Consider the following 18515-nt stretch of genomic DNA (forward strand, 5'->3'; position numbering starts at 1 on the left):
GTCCCTGCTCTCATGGAACTTATGTTCCAGAAATGGAAAGAGATAACAAGTAAACAAATACAATAATACATAGAAAGCAAACTAGGCACCAAGATAGAATTTAAGAGGGAAAAATTGTGAAGAACTTATTTTAAATATGGTGGCCTGGGAAGACCTCTCTGAAGAGGTAACATTTAAATTCATACCTGAAGGATGCAGCTCAGCAGAGCTGGGATAATCACATTCCAACAAAGAGGCTGTATATGCAAAGGTCCTGAGGTAGGAAATGGCTTAGCATTTTCAAGTTACTAAAAGAACAAAAGGGCAGAGGCATGCAATGAGACTGGAAAGATTGGGTCATGTTTGTGCAAGACCTTATAGGTTTTGGTAAGGAATTGGGATTTTATTGCAAGTGAGACAGGAAAAAGAAGTGAAAACATCTTGTTTATGTTTTAAGATCTCCCCGTGTGAAAACATGACTTGTGAAATAGTCTGGTGAATTCTTACTGCTTTTAGAAGTCTTTTGAGGTTTGGAGAAGTCTTCACAGAAGAATAAAAGTGGGAGTAAAAGAATAAGTGAAAAAGAAGGATGTTAAAAATGGACACAAGTACTTGAACTAACGTGACAAACTATCTCCATGTTGTCCTCTTCAAATATTATTTGATTCTTGTAAATATTCTCCTAAACATCGTCATCCTTATAAGAAGCTATATACCATACAAACAGTTCCAAGGAGCTCCTTCTGGGACTTGGAATTTGTTATCTGCGGTTAGGGAATATCCCAGGGAGATCTCACACATGTTGGCACATCTGGGCTTTGATGTGGTCATAGTATATAAAACCTCCTCCCTAGTCCGTATTACATCTCCTGAAACAGCAGGAATCAAAGAGGCCAGTGTACTGTTTTGCAAGGGTAACTTGGGCACATCTTAGATGGGACACAGGCATGGTGCAAAGAAGAAAAGAAGGGAAAGGGCTTGCTGGGGAGTGCTGCCTTCTAGTGTGCTGCATTCCACCACATTCTTCAGAAATTGCTTCTGCTGGAGAGGTTTTTAATTAACAAAAAATTTTTGCTAGTGTCTGTCTTAGCAGAGTATAAATGGAGAGACAGTTAAATTGTTTAACAATTTCTGTTTGTTGTAATGCAGTTTTATAATGCTTGATTTTGATTTGTTGAGCCCAGAAATAAACTTGCACATATATAATCAATTAGTTTACAACAAAGGAGCCAAGAAGATACAGTGGGGTAAGGACAGACTCTTCACTAAATGGTGTTGGGAAAACTGGCCAGCCTTACAGAGCAAAACTAAACTAGACTACTTTCTTATGCCAGACACAAAAGTTAACTCAAAATGGATTAGAGACTTGAATGCAAAACCTAAGGCCATAAAACTCCTAGATGAAAACATGGATGGTAAGCTCCTTGACACTGGTCCTAGTGATGTTTTCTGGATCTGATTCCAAAGGCAAGAGAAACAAAAGCAAACATAAACCAATGGGACTACATCAAACTTAAAAGCTTCCGCACAGTGAAGAAAACCATCAACAAAACAAAAAGGCAGCCTACTGAATGGGAGAAGATATTTGCAATGATATATCTGATAAGAGGTTAATATCCAAAATATATAAAGGAGTCACACAACTCAACAATAACAACAAATGTCCCAAACAAACCAATTAAAAAATGGGGAGGACCTGAGTAGACATTTTTAAAAGAAAACATACAGATGGCGAACATGTACATGAAAAGATGCTCAACATCACTAATCATCGGGGGAATGCAGATCAAACCCACAATGAGACATCACCTCACCCTGTTAGAATGGCTGTCATCAAAAAGACAAGAAATAATAAGTGTTGGCAAGGATGTTGAGAAAAGGGAACATTTGCGCACTGTTAGTAGAAATGTGAACTGGTGCAGCCACTATGGAAACCAGTATGGATATTCCTCAAAAAATTAAAAATAGAACTAAATGATCCTAGCTATTCCACTTTTAGGTGTTTATGTGAAGAACATGAATTTGAAAAGATATATGCACACCTATGTCCACTGCAGCATTATTTATGATAGCCAAGATATGGAAACAACCTAAGTATCCATGGATTGATTATCCATTGAAGGATAAAGAAGATGTGGTATTCATATAATGGAATACTACCCAGCCATAAAAGAGAATGATATCTTGCCATTGATGACAACATGGATGGTAAGTGAAATAAGTCAGATGGAGAAAGACAAATACCATATAATTTCACTTCTGTGTGGAATCCAACAAACAAAACAGACAAAGCAAAACAAAAACAAACTCTTAGATACTTGGGGGTTACCAGAGGGGAACGGGTATTGGGGTGGGCAAAATGAGTGAAGGGGCTCAATTGTATGGTGATGCGTGATAACTAGACATACAGCATTGATCACTTTGTAGTGTATACAAATATCGAATTATAATCTTGTGCACCTGAAACTTCTATACAAATTATATACCATTTTTTTTACTTCAGTAAGAAAAAAAGAGATTCTAATTTTTATTAGCTATTTTTTTGTTCTTTGAATGTGAGAGATGAGCATGTGATGGACCATAGGAGGGAAAGCCACAACCAAATCAAACACTTGGAAAAAAAATGGATAATAATGCAAAAGGAAAAACCACCTTAGTGTAGGTAGAACAAAAGACTGAATGAATCTTTGAAAAGCAATTGTGAAAAAGAATTTGAGAGTATTTTTCCTATGATGATCATAAATCACACTTAAGAACAGCCCATCTGATAGGGGCGCCTGCGTGGTTCAGTCGGTAGAGTGTCCAACTTTGGCTCAGGTCATGATCTCGCGGTCTGTGAGTACGAGCCCCGCGTTGGGCTCTGTGCTGACAGCTTGGAGGATTCTGTGTCTCCCTCTCTCTCTGCCCCTCCCCACTCATGCTCTGTCTCTCTCTCTCTGTTAAAAATAAATAAAAAAAAAAGAACAGCCCATCTTATTTGCATATAGATGAATGTATATGTGTCTACAAAGAGATAATCAATAATAGATCAATGGTCACTTGATTCCATGCTTTACCTCCCATCATTAGGGGCTTCTAGCAAAATTACGGTTGATAATCCAAAAACTGGGCATGGAAACTGAAAAGAAACACAAGAAGTTATTATTTGAGTAAGTTAAATAATACTACCTAGGTGTACTGTCACCTCTCAAGGAAGAGAGTAGTCATCAAGTTAAGTTAAAATGACCGTTGGAGGAGAGTGAAGAAGGCAACATGGGCCAAATCACTTAATAAGTCATCGTCATGAATGTATACACTTCTGTTGTTTCTTCCTTTCTTCCTACCAGTATTGTGCTATGACAGCAGAAGAGGAGGTAGGAAAACATCATGTAGTGGGAAATTGTTGCTTTTGCTTTCAAGGGGCGCCTGGGTGGCTCAGTCAGTTAAGCATCCAATTTCAGCTCAGGTCATGATTTCACGGTTCGTAGGTTCAAGCCCTGAGTCAGGCTCTGTGCTAACAGCTCGAGACCTGGAGCCTGCTTTAGATTCTGTGTCTCCCTCTCTCTCTCTCTCTGCCCTTCCCCTGCTTTCTCTCTCTCTCTCTCTCCAAAATAAATAAATCAATAAACATTAAAAAAAAAAAAAGAGGGGTGCCTGGGTGGCTCAGTCAGTTGAGCACCCAGCTTTGGCTGAGGTCATGATCTTATGGTTCAGGGGTTCGATCCCCACATCGAGCTCTGTGCTGACAGCTCAGCGCCTGGAGTCTGCTTCGAATTCTGTCTCCCTCTCTCGCTGCCTCTCCCCTGTTCACGTTCTGCCTCTCTCTCTCTCTCTCTCTCTCTCTCTCTCTCAAAAATAAAAAAAAATAAAATAAAATAAACATTAAAAAAAAAAAAAAGAACTTCCACCCATCCAGCTCCAGGACCACTCAGCTACCAGCGCTCACAGGCCATGGGTAATTAGCATGGTTAATCAGAATTCTGAAGGGCAGAGATAGCAGTGTAAATGCAATAGGACTGGACTCTGCACTACTCAGATCAGATGCACTGTCACCTTAACTTACTGCGAATGACGTGATCAGGCTGTTTAATTCCCCGTACCCTAGCTCAGACTTGTCTTGGAGCTACACAGTGTGTTTTCATTTTGTGTTCATTACTGCAAAGGAGAGAAAGAAAGTCTGTCCCGATTTTAACCATAGCACAAATGGTTAGCTGTCCTGTCCTCTTGCCTCAACAAACCATAGAAGAACACATAAAATCCACTTCAAATGTACTATTCCAATAAAGCCAAATTTTAATAGGAAAGCCCGCAGGATAGTGATTGTCCGAGGCAGCCATTAAAGACGTTTATCTCCATTATTTGGGAAATAATGTCCACCCTGCACCCACCACACATGCATGCATATTAAACCTTTAAATACTAAGTGAGAAAAATGACCAGAAGATTTTATAAAGTGCTAAAAAGTCCTAATTTGAGATTTCAAGTCGTATTAAACCTTTGAAGATGGCACCCTGAGAGATGGAAATTATATGGGAAAACCTATTGTGTTTTTTCCTCAAAATCAGCGTGCGTGTGGCAGGAAGGCTAGTTGTTCCCCTCTATACTGTGAAGTTGTTACCAGGAAGTGACCACCCAGCCGAGGAACCCATTTGTAAACATTCTGGAATCTAGGTGGAGCCTTGTGGCTACTCCCATTGCAATGTGACCCAGAGAGGCGTCATTTCCAGGCTGAAGTGAGAAAAAAGCAGGTGTGCCTTCCCTACCCTTTAAATGGAAACAAAGAACTCTGGCACCCCAGGGGATGGTGGAACCCCCAAATAAAGGGAATCTGTGTCCCTGGAGCATGTGGAACGTCTGTGCCTGCAAAACACCCACCTTGGGCTATATATAAAGAAAAAAATGTTTTATTATGCTAAGCAACTGGAATTTGAGGTTTCCATGTTTCAGCGGCTAGTGTTATTCTAATATAACTAAAACAGGGTGGTGGTGGTTATAGATGAGTAAATATAGCTTACTCGTTGGTGGTTTATAGCTTTGGTTTCTCTTCTAAGTTTTTTGATGTACCCAGTCAAGTTCAGAATACCTTACCTGGATCTCCAAACTCTGGTAGAAGTGACATTCTGGGACTAATATGTATGAGGACATTTTGGCCCCAGAATAGCTCATTTTTAAGAATCACAGATCCAGGGTGCAACATATTCGTTTCTCCCTGAAAGACACCTTGTCTTTCAGAGGCAAATGGAAACCATGTGGACCATAGTCAAGAGCCTAAAAGTTACAAAGACAGCAGCCCTGGCAAATGGGCTCGCAGCTGACTGCCGCACTTACCCTTAGCATCTGTAGACTCTGGGGAACCAGTCCTGCAGAGTCTGGGACTGAAGGCAGAGCCATGAGGTGATGACACCCTGAAGCAAGTAGAAGAAACAAGTTATGAGTCTGTGGGTGATGAGCCACAGACTGTGGTTTTAGAGGGATTTTCACTCATCTTTTCATTTGACTCCATAAACTTTTGCTTCTGCTCCTCCTTCCACACTCCCAGCCATAACCCTGCACTCCCATTAAAATCAACCCAAGTTGGACTTTCTCATTATCTTTAGTGATTTGTTTGTTCTATTTCATCATAAAAGGGTAAAACATTCAATTTTTCTACATGAAAAGTTCAAACATTAAGTTCATAATTGTTTTAACAGGATTTGTGAGTCTTTCTCTCGGGAGTGTTTTTTTTTGTTTTTAATGTTTATTTGGTTTTGAGAGACAGAAAAAGAGAGAGCATGAGCGGGGGAGGGGCAGAGAGAGAGGGGGAGAGGGAGGCACAGAATCCGAAGCAGGCTCCAGGCTCCAGGCTCTGAGCTGTCAGTACAGAGCCCGATGCAGGGCTCAAACTCACAAACTGTGAGATCATGACCTGAGCCGAAGTCAGATGCTTAACTGACTGAGCCACCCAGGTGCCCCAGGGGAGTTGTTTTCAAAATAAGATAAGTGCTATGAATGGAACAGGAAATATTACAGTAATTGTGTTGATTTCCCAGGAAAGTGTAGAATTTAATAGCAGAGGAGTAATTCAGGAACTTTCAGATACTGTGTCTATCATTCAAAACACGTATGATACTTTAGGCAAGCAGGTTTTGGTGGGAAGCAGTTATTTTGTATAGAATGGGCAGTCATCAATTTCTAGAGTGCAGCACATTGTTTATGGCATCTAATTAGAGGGAGAAGAGAGTCTCCAAGCTCCAGGGACCTGGAACTATGTGTGTGTGAGGTAGGTGTAGAGTGGAATTGATGTTAGCCTAGAGAGTCGTAAAATGCTCCTAGACATTCATTCAGCCAACAAACTAGCCCTAATCATCCCTGAGACAGGGCCTGGTATCCCACCCTACATCTTCTCCTAACCTAAAGCAGCAGATGAGTCACCTGAGGGTGTTAATTTTAAAATGCAGATATCTGGGGCACGTGGGTGGCTCATTTGGTTAAACGTTGGACTTTTGATTTCGGCTTAGATCATGATCTCACGGTTCATGGGTTCGAGCCCTGTGTTGGGCTATGTGCTATCAGCGTGGAGTCTGCTTGGGATTCTCTCTCTCTCTCTCTCTCTCTCTCTCTCTCTGCTTTCCCCTCAAATTAAATAAATAAATATTTGAAAAAATAAAAATAAAATGCAGATTTCTGAGCCCAATCCAACTAATTAATTCTCAGTAGGTTTGGGGTAGGTCCAATACAGGTAGTCAGTGGACCAGTTTACTAATGTCTATGGGAATCTTCTTTGCTTCTCTTCATATTTTTTATCGCCTAAGCAGACATACCCAAACACTATGGTTTGGGCTGTTTTTTTTTAATGATATATAGAAATACATATAAATGAAATTATACAATACATGCTGCATCTGGCTTATAGTGCTCAACATTACATTGTAACATTATGGTTATACTCAATATGGTATGGTATATGGTTTGTGAATTTCATTTTTAAAAGTCTCTTTCCCATTTTGCTAGTGGATTGTCTTTTTCCTCCTAGATTATAGTATGTTTATACTATATTATAGTTACGAGCCCTCTGTCGGTCACTGAGTTGAAAATATCTTCATCCTCTCTGTGGCTCACATTTTCCTACCTTTAGTGGTGTATTTTGTTACCAGAACTTCTTAATTTTAAAGTGGTTCAACTTATACAACTTCTTCTTTGTGTTTAGGGCTTTTTGTGTTCTGTTTAAGAAGTCTTTGCCAACTGCAAGATCAAGGTATTCTCTGTCATCTAATGGCTTTATTGTTTTGCCTTTCATACTTAGATCTTTGATTCATCTGGAATCCATCTACCTAGAATGGCCTTTCTCCACTGCTCTGCCACCTTTTTCATAAATGATTGTCCATATATACAGAGGTCTGTTTGTAGGCTCTTTATTCTGTTCCATCGGTCTATTTGTCTATCCTTATGCCATAATACCATCTTAATTATTGAGGCTTTATAGTACATTTTGTTATCTGTAGAGCAATCCCTCTAACCTTGTTCTCTTTTGAGGGTGTCCTGGCTATTTCCTTGTCTTGAATCATCTTGTCAAATTCCATAAAAACACCTACTGGAATTGCATAGAATCTATAAATCAATTTGCGGAGAATTGATATTTTTACAACTTTTAATCTTCCAATCTAAGAACACGGTTTATCTCTCCATTTGCTTAGGTCATCTTTGTTTTCTCTCACTAATGTTTTACAGTTTTCTGTGTGGAGATCTTGCCCATCTTTGAATACATTTATTCCTAGAAATTTGACATATTTTAGCCTACTGGTAAGCACTAAATTTCTTTTATATTTCCTTTTTTTAATTTATACATTCATGAAAATTTTGTACCATGCTATCCTTTCCTTTCTTATAAAAATTCATTTATACATTCCTTCATTATAAAAACGTTTCTGCTCTCTGTTCCCCTTGTATTATTTTTGTAACAAACTAATGCTCCATATTCGTCCAGTGGCTTTCGGTAAGGCCTGGCCCAGTTCCTCTTCACTTCAGAAGCATGGTCCAATGTGCTGCTGCTTTTTCATAAAGGGATTTGTCTGTATAAGTACCAAGTCAGAAAGGAAAATCATTTCAAATACTTCGGGACTGTTCTGCAAGGCCCTGTCAGAGTTATCATAGTTTTCATCTTTTCTGGGTTTGTACTCCTCCTGAGCAACAGTGAGGCCACCTGGGAGTCCGAGGTTGAGATAGGCAAGCAAGCATTGCCCTAGAACGTAAAGGAGAGTACTTAAACCCCTACAACATCCGGTTTTGTAGATTACTCAACTGAAAAGAGTAACTGAAAGAGTGACTACTCAAAAGCCCCTGGAGCGACACTGAGTTTGGCATCAGGTGGCCATGTTGCTAGAATGGGTCTTTCACCCTCTTACAAAGTGGCATTTCCCATTGTTTTCTAATCATAAGAATCATGTGGAACATATGTTAAACATTCAGATTCACTGATGCTTCAATCAGAATTTCTAAGGTGAGTGGCTTGAGAATCATTCTTTTTAACAAAACAGATCATTCTCATGATCAAACAAGTGTAGGAACCATTGCTCTCAAGAACTATCAACAGGACAGTTTCAGTGCCACAAACCCTGATGTTCTTGCCAAAGTTCTGCAGTTTTTCTTGAAAACACACTCGTCAGATTGTTGCACACCTATGGTTAACTTTGAGAGTTTTTGAAAAGTTGATTTTGACAGTTCTTCCAGGATTTTTCTTTTTTTATAGAGGAGTGGATGTACATATATCCTCCCTCTGCATTCTGGAAATCCTGACCTTCATCAGTTATTATTACTGCTGCTGTTGCCATTGCTATTATTATGAAATGTACGTAACCTAAAATTCACCATTGTAGCCATTTTTTAAATGCACAGATCAGTGGCATTAAGTACATTCACAATGGTGTACAACCGTTGTGCATCTATCCATTTCCAGAACTTTGTTGTCATCTTAGACAGAAACTCTATGTCCATTAAACAATAATTTCTCATTTCCCCCTCCCCCTATTCTTTAGTAACCTCTATTCTACTCTCTGTTGCTATGAATTTTCCTATTCTAAGTTCCTCGAATAAGTAGAATCCTACAATATTTTCCCCTTTGTGTCTGGCTTCTTTCACTTAGCATAATGTTTTCAAGGTTCATCCAAGTTACAGCATGTATCAGAATTTCATTCCCTTTTTAAGGCTGAATAATATTCCATTGTATGTATATACCACCTTTTGTCCATCCATTGTTTGTTGATGGATGTTTGGGTTGTTTTCACCTTTTGAGTATTGCCTTCATGTTTTTTGTATATTATATTTTATTTATCACTCAATTCAAAATATATTCTAATTTTCATTGTGATTTTATTTTAACCCCTGGGTTATAAGAAATGTATTGTTGGGGCCCTTGGGTGGCTCAGTCAGTTGGGAGTCCAACTTTGGCTCAGGTCATGATCTCGCAGCATGTGAGTTCAAGCCCTGCATCAGGCTCTGTGCTTACATCTCAGAGCCTGGAGCCTGCTTCAGATTCTATGTCTCCCTCTCTCTATGCCCCTCCCCTGCTCACACTCTGTCTCTCTGTCTCAACAATAAATAAACAATAAAAATAAAAATAAAAAAGAAATGTATTGTTTAATTTCTAAATATTTAGACATTTTCTAGTCTTCTCTTTGTCATCAATTTCTAGTTTGATAACATTTGATAACATGAGAGAACATACTCTATATGATTAGAATCCTTTGAAATTTGGCACTTTTTAAAAAATTTTTTTAACATTTATTCATTATTGAGAGAGATAGAGCATGAATCAGGGAGGAGCAGAGAGAGAGGGAGACACAGAATCTGAAGCAGGCTCCAGGCTCTGAGCTGTCAGCACAGAGCCCGATGTGGGGCTTGAACCCACGAGCAGTGAGATCATGACCTGAGCTGAAGTCGGACGCCTAACTGACTGAGCCCTGCAGGCGCCCTTGAAATTTGGTACTTTTTAACGGCCCAACATATGGTCAGTTTTTGAAAATAGCCCACATACTCTTGAAAATAATGTGTATTCTTCAGTTGGTGGGTTCACTTCTCTAGATATGTCACTCAGGACAAGTGTCTTAATCATGTTGTTCAAATTTGGTGTGTTCTTGCTGATATTTGTTTGTTCTACCAGTTACTGAGAGAAGAGTGTTAAAATGTTCAATTATGATTGTGGATTTGCTCATTTCTCTTTTAGCAGCTCCAGTGTTACCTTTTTTAAAATTTAACTTTTAAACAATTTTAGATCAACAGAATTATTGTGAAGACAGTACAGAGAGTTCTCATGTACTCCACACCCAGTTACATCTATTATTAGTCATCGTGTCTTCTTAGGTTCCTCCTAGTAGTGACAGTTTCTCAGACTTTCCTGTTTTGATGACCTTGACAACGTTGAGGATTAGTCGTCAGGTATTCTGTAGAATGTCCCTCATTGGGAGTTACCTGATGTTTTTCTCACGATTAGATGAGGGTAATATATTTTGAGGAAGAAAACCACAGAGTTAAAGTACCATTCTCATACCAAGGCTAAAGACTATCAGTATGGCTTATCATTATTGACATTTACCTCTCTCAGCTAGCTTGAAGTAGTATTTGTCAGGTTTCCCCACTATAAAGTTACTGTCTTTTCTCTTTCTATGGTCAATGGAAGAAAGTCGCTGTGCACAGCTCACACTTAACTACTCTGAGTTATGCTCCACCTCCTTGAGTACAAGATAACTACATAAATTATGAAAATGTTCTGCATGAGGGATGTGTCCTTTCCCCCCTCACTAATGAATTAATTTAGTCATTCATTTATCAGAGTATGGACTGGTGCCTATTTTATACTTTGGGCTATGATCCAATGCTGCTTTATTTTGTTGCTTAAATTTTTCCAGCTTTGGTCATTGGGAGCTCTTTCAGTTGGCTCCATCATTTTTGTTTTGTTTTGTTTTGTTTTGTTTGACACTTTCTTACTATCTGGCACTACAAGATACTCCAAACTCATCTTGTATATCTTCTGCTCCAGTCTGAGAATCACCATTTGTCCAAGAAACTCTGGTTCCTTTACTAGACGATAGTATTAAAAACTAAAATCTGGGTATTTGGTGTGCTCACTGTTCCAAGGTCTTATTTCTAGGCCCTCTCAGCCGATGTCCCATACTGATATGGGCTGCACACAGGGACCAAGGAAGCACATGTGTGCATACTAATCTGTGTATATACATAAGGCGATAAATGTTTCTTTACATAACCATCTATATCTATATTAAGCTAAACACGTGTTCATACTGATGTACTCAATTCTAATCCATTACTACGTGGATCATTCTATCCTCTTCCCTTTGTTTATCATTAAGTTCCCACTCCAACATCCACTGTCCATCTACTTGATTGTTCAGTTCCAATATACGTATACTGGTTTCAGAATTGTCGCCTGTCCCCCTATAGGAAACAACTTTATCAACTAGGGTACAGAGGTTATGTATTGTTCCTTTAGCCTTTTAGTCTCGCAATCTCCATTCATTTCTAAAGTCACTTAGATCCAGGGCCCGTGGGTGGCTCAGTCAGTTAAGCATCTGACTCTTGATTTCAGTTCAGGTCATGATCCTAGGTCATGGGCTTGAGCCCCATGTCAAGCTCTCTGCTGACAGCACAGAGCCTGCTTGGAACTCTCTCCCTCTCTCTCTGCCCCTCCCCCCCAAATAAATAAATAAACTTAAAAAAAATAGTTACTTAGATCAACACTTTATTCCCACACCTCCTTCTGTGAGCTTGTTTCATACATCTGTAATATACATTTATATCGCTTTGTCACATTTTGTATGCCATCCTGGGAACCCTCCTACTTCCTAAATAATTTCTTTAAATCTATACATATTAAATGTTACTCTTTGCTCTGTAAAGTACTATGGGTTTTCACAAAAACTTAATGTCTTATAATCACCATCACTGTTTCATATAGAATAGGTTCACTGACCTAAGAAATCCTTGTTCTTTACCTACTCAGCCCTCTCCTATCCCCTGTCAATCACTGATCTATTTACTGTCTTAGTTTTTCTTTTCCAAAATATCATATAGTTGAATATGCAATTTGTGCCTGTCAGACTAGCTTTGTACAGTTAGGGCTATGGAGCTAAGATTCATCCATGTCTTCTGTGGCTTAATACCTCATTTCTTTTTATTGCTGAATTATAGTCCACTGTGTGGATGTGACAGTTTTTTATTGATTCACCTATTGAAGGACATTTTGTTTCCTTCCACTTTGGGGCGATTATGAATAAAACTGCTATAAACATTCACATGCAGGTTTTTGTGTAGATGTAAGTTTGCAGATCAGTTAGGTAAATATCTAGGAACGTGACTGCTAGATTATATAGAAAGACCATGTTTAGTTTTGTAAGAAACTGCCACCCCTCTTTGTTTTTAACCGAGTTCCCTATTTGTTTCCTTCAAACACAAATAGCTTGTTTCCCTGGTGATTGTTTCCCTCACCAGACTATAAGCTCCATGAAGACAAGAGCCATATGTATGTTTTGAGCACTGATGTGGCCCCAGCATCTATCCTAAAAGATCTTACATATAGTAGCATCTTAATAAATATATGATTAATGAATGAATAAAAGAAATAATTTAATAAAAAAAGCATCAAGACTTAAAATTATTTATACCGAGCCATATCCCTGTCTAGGCATTCCAAAGGGCAACTTTTTTTTTTTTTTAATTGAAGTGCAGTTGACATACAATGTTACATTAGTTTCAGATGTCAAAATGCAACTCCTATTTTAACTTTGGCAGACAAGTGGAATTGATAACCCACAGTCTACGTTTTATACCACACTAATCTCCCTTCTTCCAATGTTTCTTGCATGGATCTTTCTTTTTGCATGTTTATGAATTTTATATATTTACTGTTAAAACTGATTCAGAACCAAATGATTGAGACTTCTACCAATTTTCTTCCATCTTGTTTTATATGGCTAGTCAATGTATGTGGTGAATAAATAAGTGAAAAAAAGGTCTTGTGTTTTGTATACTTAATATTCCCCTGCCTTAACACATTTTAAATAACCAGTCATTTTATATTTTGTTCAAAAATCCCCCTTGGACCATTTTCATTGTATAGCAGTGTAAAAATGTCTGCTTAGAGCCTTACAAAATTTTAATCAAACAGCTTTTGCTCAGAACTTAAGACATTTGCCTTGGGGCTAAAATTAACCAAGAAAAAGATTAAAAACAAAAGCAAATTTAGAATTTAATCAGTGCTTTCAAAATGAGCTGAATCTGCCCTTCATCTTCATTTATAACACTTACTGCTTTTTAACCTGTAACAGAATAAGCTGTAGTTATGCCAATGATATATTTACATTTCTGAGGTCCCCCCAAAAAGATAAGCCTCACAAGGTTGGGGTCTTTCATGTCTGCAATGTCACAAGAGGGCACTGGTTGGAATGATGTGTGAGATGATCACACTCTGAATAGGACACAGATTTGAAGTTCTGGACATTTTCACCAGATGTCGTATTTCTGTACTTTTTGAGTTACTAATTTTTTTTTTTTTTTTCTGCTCTGATGATTGGATCTGTTTGGATACCAGATTTCAAACACTGTTTTCAGAGAAGATGACCCTGGTCATGCATAAAGACTCCTCTATCTGGCCAAAAGGTATTTCAGAATTCACAGAATTAGCAAAAGGATTTCCAAAAATAATTCAAGTGTCAACATACTGGAGAGCAACTAAAAATACAGAGACTAGAGGGGCGCCTGAGTGCCTCAGTCGGTTAAGTGTCTGACTTTGGCTCAGGTCATGATCTCACTGCTCATGGGTTTGAGCTCCACGTAGGGCTCTGTGCTGACAGCTCAGAGCCTGGAGCCTGCTTTGGATTCTGTGTCTCCCTCTCTCTCTGCCCCTCCCTCACTTGCACTCTGTTTCTCTCTGTCTCTCAAAACTGAATAAACATTAAAAAAATTTTTTAATAAAAATACAGAGATTAGAGTGTGTTGGAATAAACTAGACAAGGCATCTAATAGAAGAGTAATTCTGAGACATTTTAGTTTTCAGCACTGTTTTGGTGATTTGGAAAGACCCGGAAGGCAGTACAGTTAATAATTATTAGGGCATTATTTGAGAAATTACTCACATCTCAAGTTGGAGTCAAAAATCCAGTCGATTTTCAAATACATTTCCAGAATTTGGATGAGATAGTAGACAATTAATATACAGAAGGACATATTTCATAACATGTCCTCATAGTTTTCCACTTACGCTTTCTGTCTCAAACTCACTGAGCTATTTGTGGTTGTCTGATCGTACTTGGATTAAACACTTCTTTGCCTTTGTGCATATTCTCTTCTCTATGCAATATGCTTTTCCTTTCCCTACCTCCTAAACCAGCTCAGAGGAAACCTGCTTCACTGAGATCTTTCCAGAAACACAGTACCCCTTCCCCCACCACAGACACCGATAAAATGTCCTTCCTTTGTGATTACTTATTTCTATAGTTTCAGTCACCATATGAAACAAATTCTTTTTTTCTATGGGCCTTTCGTAAGACTGAGCTTAAATACTCAGACAATGTCTTTCAGGACCTCAACGCTTGCATTTATGGATAGACGATACAAGGTGGGGAAAAGAGGAGGATTTTGTCAACTTTCTTTCTGCTCTGAGGGAATTTTTCAACTTCTAAAAGTGGAAAAACTAGACAAGAAACAAAACTGAAATTCTCAGGAGCACCTCTTTGCTGAACAGAGAATACAAAATACCTACAATTTAATCAAATACTCACATTTTTATCTCTTCAAGAGTAGATAGTTATACATGATGTTGGGACTAAAAGAGAATATAATCATAATTTCAGCTGGTAACTGACATTTAGCTCTTCTTCCAGCTGACATTTACACAGGAAAATACACAGAGTTAAAAGTCTATGAAGGCTCTCAGGGTCTACAATACCTTCTTCCTCCTACTAGCATTCTTGTCTATTTATAGTGACATATCCAGGTGCAAATTACAAAGAAGTCTTACTGGTTACACTCAGGCCAATGCTGTCCTGCTTTAAGAGAAAATCGGCTGCGTGTGGACTCATCCAGTTGTTTTTTCCGGTAACTGCCTGCATATGTCGTCACAGAGGAATGTGACCACCTTGCTTCATTCTGCCAAGATATGCCAGCCATGCGTCTGATCAGATCGAACTCTTGAGAGGTGAGAGGGCTGAAGGGCAGAATAATTTGTGGAGTCAAGTAGAAGAAGTGTGACATCGCTACAGATGCCCTGCTCTGAATGACAACTTTTCAAGCCCTCTACATAATGGAGAACTAATTTCTTTTTAGTATCAAGAAATAATTGACTGGGCTCACCAAACTTTGTAACTCTGATGCTCACAGAATGTATAGGCTTAACTCTCTTAAAGTTGCCAAGCAACAGAACGCAAAATTCCACAAATTCTACCCCCAAGCCCCAGATTTTAACTAGCAAATGCATAAGGTGTAGAACGTTCTGGCCTTTGCTCTGAGCAATATACTGCCTCAAATTATGTCAAGAAAACAGGGGGAAACTGCTTTCCTAAATAAAATAGTGAATCCTAATGATGGTGGTTTAAGAGGTGGAAATGAGATAAAAGAACAGTGCCAAGCATTCATTTTTTTCTAAAGACTGGGCTCCAAGGATCTGGAAGCAAAATGAACTGCTTGTGATGTCAACAATAACAGGTGACTCAGACAGCTTCTCCTACGTCATAGAGCAATGGTGCTTCAGCTGGCTACACAACTAAAGTCACCCCAGGAGCTGTTAAAATAAGCAGCAACTCAGACCTCACCCACCCCCCCCATCCCACCCCCATAGAGCCTGATTTAACTGGTCTGGAGTAGGGCCCAGGCACTGGTATATTTTAAAGGCTGACTCCTGAAGAATTCTAAAGACAGCCGGGGTTAAGAATTAAGGTCATTGAAATACCACTGTGAGCCTTTTTTAGGTTGAGAGGTGATAATATTCAATCTTCCATTCACGTGATTTCCTCCATCCATCACTACTAAATATGTTTGCCTATCCTTCTCTGCATTAACAGTTCATTGGCAAATCAAAATAGGTTTTTCAGCTTTCATCCTTTTATCAGCTCTTGGAGGGGCACCTGGATGGCTCAGTCGGTTAAGCTTCCAACTCTTAATTTTGGCTCAGGTCATGATCTCACAGTTGGTGGGATCAAGCCCAGAGGCAGACTCTGCATAGACAGCTGGGTGCCTGCTTGGGATTCTCAGTCTACCTCTGTCTCTGCCCTGCCCCACTCTCCCTCTGCCCCCCCCGCCCCCCCCCCCCCCCCCGCCAAAAAAAAAAGCAAAAAAACCTATCAGCTCTTGGAGCAGTTCTCCACCTTCAGTGTTCATTCCCATAACCTGTGGAATTCGTTATAAATGCTGATGTCATACCTCATCTGGATGCAATCAGAGGCAACTCTGCCAGCAGATCCATCACCAGCATTGAACAACCAGCATCTCCATAGGTGTTTGGATGAGCACCTACGGGGCCTGCTAAACATGCAGAGGCCTGAGCCCTGCCTTCAGGGACTGCACAGGTCTGAGGAGAAGCCTAGGAATCAGCATACTTACATTGTTATGTGATGCTGATGCAACTGGTCTTTGAATACTGGGAATGGTGCTCCAGGAATAGAATTCAAACAGCCCTTTATAGTGAGGCTGGGGCGCCTGGGTAGCTCAGTCCGGTAAGCATTCGACTTCGCTCAGGTCATGATCTCACAGTTCATGGGTTCCAGCCCTGTGCCCCGCGTCGGGCTCTGTGCTAACAGCGTAGAGCCTGGAGCCTGCTTCAGGTTCTGTGTCTCCCTCTCTCTCTGCCCCTTCCCTGCTTGTACTCTGTCTCTCTCTCAAAAATAAAATAAAACATTAAAAAAGTTGTTTTATAGTGAGGCTAACATACTACGGGCCATGTTTCTTTGAGAATAAAATTATTGGCAAATAATTTGTAGTATTTAAAGTTAGGAGTTTCTTTCCTTAAAACTGTAGCTGGGAATATAAGTACCCTCACCCTAGAAGAATTAGGCAAAGGTTTCAGACCCAGCTGCTGTTTTTCCCAAGGAACTGGGGCTCCTTGAGAAATCCAGATCAGATAAAATGGAGATGCAGAGGGAGGTAGGGGGCCGAAAACCTGGCTACCCAGCACCTTTGAACCCACCCAGTGTCAGGTAATAACCGTACATATGCTTCAACCGTTCTAGCGAAAACGGTGGTTTTAAAGAAATCTCTCCTGGCAGTATATATTATTTGGGGACAGGAAAATATATAGAACAGATTGTGAAAGATTATTTGTAGAAAACATTTAAAAGTTTTCTTCTTAGGTTGTGTGGCAGTCTATAAACAAATCTGTGACAAAATAAGCTCTTTAAAAAAATAAATTGTGGCATAAGTGTCCTTTATTATCACATTCCCATCCTTTATATTATTTTTGTTTCTTCTTCCCAAATAAATGATGATATCACTTTAGCAACTATAACCTCCAGAACCAAGAGTGGTGAAGCTGCAATTTAAGTGAAAGTGACTCACATTGGGTTTAGGGGGAATTAGAGTTTAGTTCATCAGTCTATTAGATGTTGAACAAGTCTGTTAAAAATAAGTCGAACTTCAAATTAGAGAATAAATAGAACAGACTGACTGAATGTATTATCATAAATATTTAAGCTCTAAAATCAGAATTCTAAAGGACTTCTCGCTCATTCTTTGTTCTCATTTTATCAGATGCTTCATTTCTCTTGGACACATCCAGTGCTGGTTTGTGTGGTCTGACTTGCTAGCTGAGAGTCTGAACTCTCTAAAAACCTCCGTTTGCAACTGAATGATAGCAAACTATGCCGTTCAGTCCCTGGTTTGTTAAATGTGAAGAAAATGCTGATCAAGAGCACTAGAACAATGAACTCTGGATTGTGAGTGAGATTTAGTGAAAACAGAAGCTTCCTGAGTGGCCTCATACCCAATAAAACCAGCAGGTGGCGTACTGGCAGGTGGGTAGGCCTTGACCAGGCTTCTAAACATAAGCTGATTATTCTAATGAGGTGTTAACAGGCATTGATGAAAAGAGTTTCGTGGTTAAATAAGTTTGGGACAAGTTGGTATAAGTGTTTTTTTGCTGTAGGACTTAGAGCCTTTGATATTTCAGTATGCCTAATGAATCATTCAAAGGGGCCTGGATAGTGAAGCATTTTCTAAACTTCCTTGACCACAAAACTCCATTAGTGGGGTGGAGAGCATCCCTGGGTATTGCTATTCTATGGAACAGTCCAAGAGCTGAAAAGGCTAGTGGTCTCTATAGCTAAGATAATGGCTGGTCTGCAGTCTCTGGAATTTACTTACCCTTGACTAGATCTCCAGTTTAAACCTTGGACAGTACTTTTTAAAAATTGGCGGTAATTTTTAAAAATTGAGATATAACATCAAGTAATAAAGGACACGAGTATACTTTACATATATGTACATTCACGTAACTTCTACCCAGATGCATAAATCTTGTCCCTTTCCAGTCAAAAGTTTGTGTGTGTGCACACACACACACTCATACCCACTATTTCCAT

At 39.3% G+C, this 18515-nt stretch overlaps 1 protein-coding gene across 3 annotated transcripts in view; it reads right to left on the reverse strand.

Moving 5' to 3' along the window:
* CB1H4orf51 (chromosome B1 C4orf51 homolog) overlaps nucleotides 1-16484 on the reverse strand; it is a 65670-nt gene extending 49186 nt beyond the window's left edge. For 2 of the 3 annotated variants that reach the window (XM_042935385.1, XM_042935384.1), the window contains exons 1-3: nucleotides 16363-16484; nucleotides 14966-15151; nucleotides 5287-5363 (exon numbers count right to left, since the gene is read on the reverse strand). In XM_042935385.1, the coding sequence (XP_042791319.1) occupies nucleotides 5287-5363; nucleotides 14966-15151; nucleotides 16363-16472 (373 nt within the window). In that variant the 5' untranslated portion in view covers nucleotides 16473-16484. Of the gene's footprint in view, nucleotides 1-5286; nucleotides 5364-14965; nucleotides 15555-16362 lie in introns of those variants that run through there. The other variant, XM_042935386.1, reaches the window with a different exon arrangement.
* Between the last annotated feature and the right edge of the window lie 2031 nt (nucleotides 16485-18515).

This window comes from Panthera leo, chromosome B1, assembly GCF_018350215.1.
Source record: "Panthera leo isolate Ple1 chromosome B1, P.leo_Ple1_pat1.1, whole genome shotgun sequence".
NCBI classification, from domain to species: domain Eukaryota; kingdom Metazoa; phylum Chordata; class Mammalia; order Carnivora; family Felidae; genus Panthera; species Panthera leo.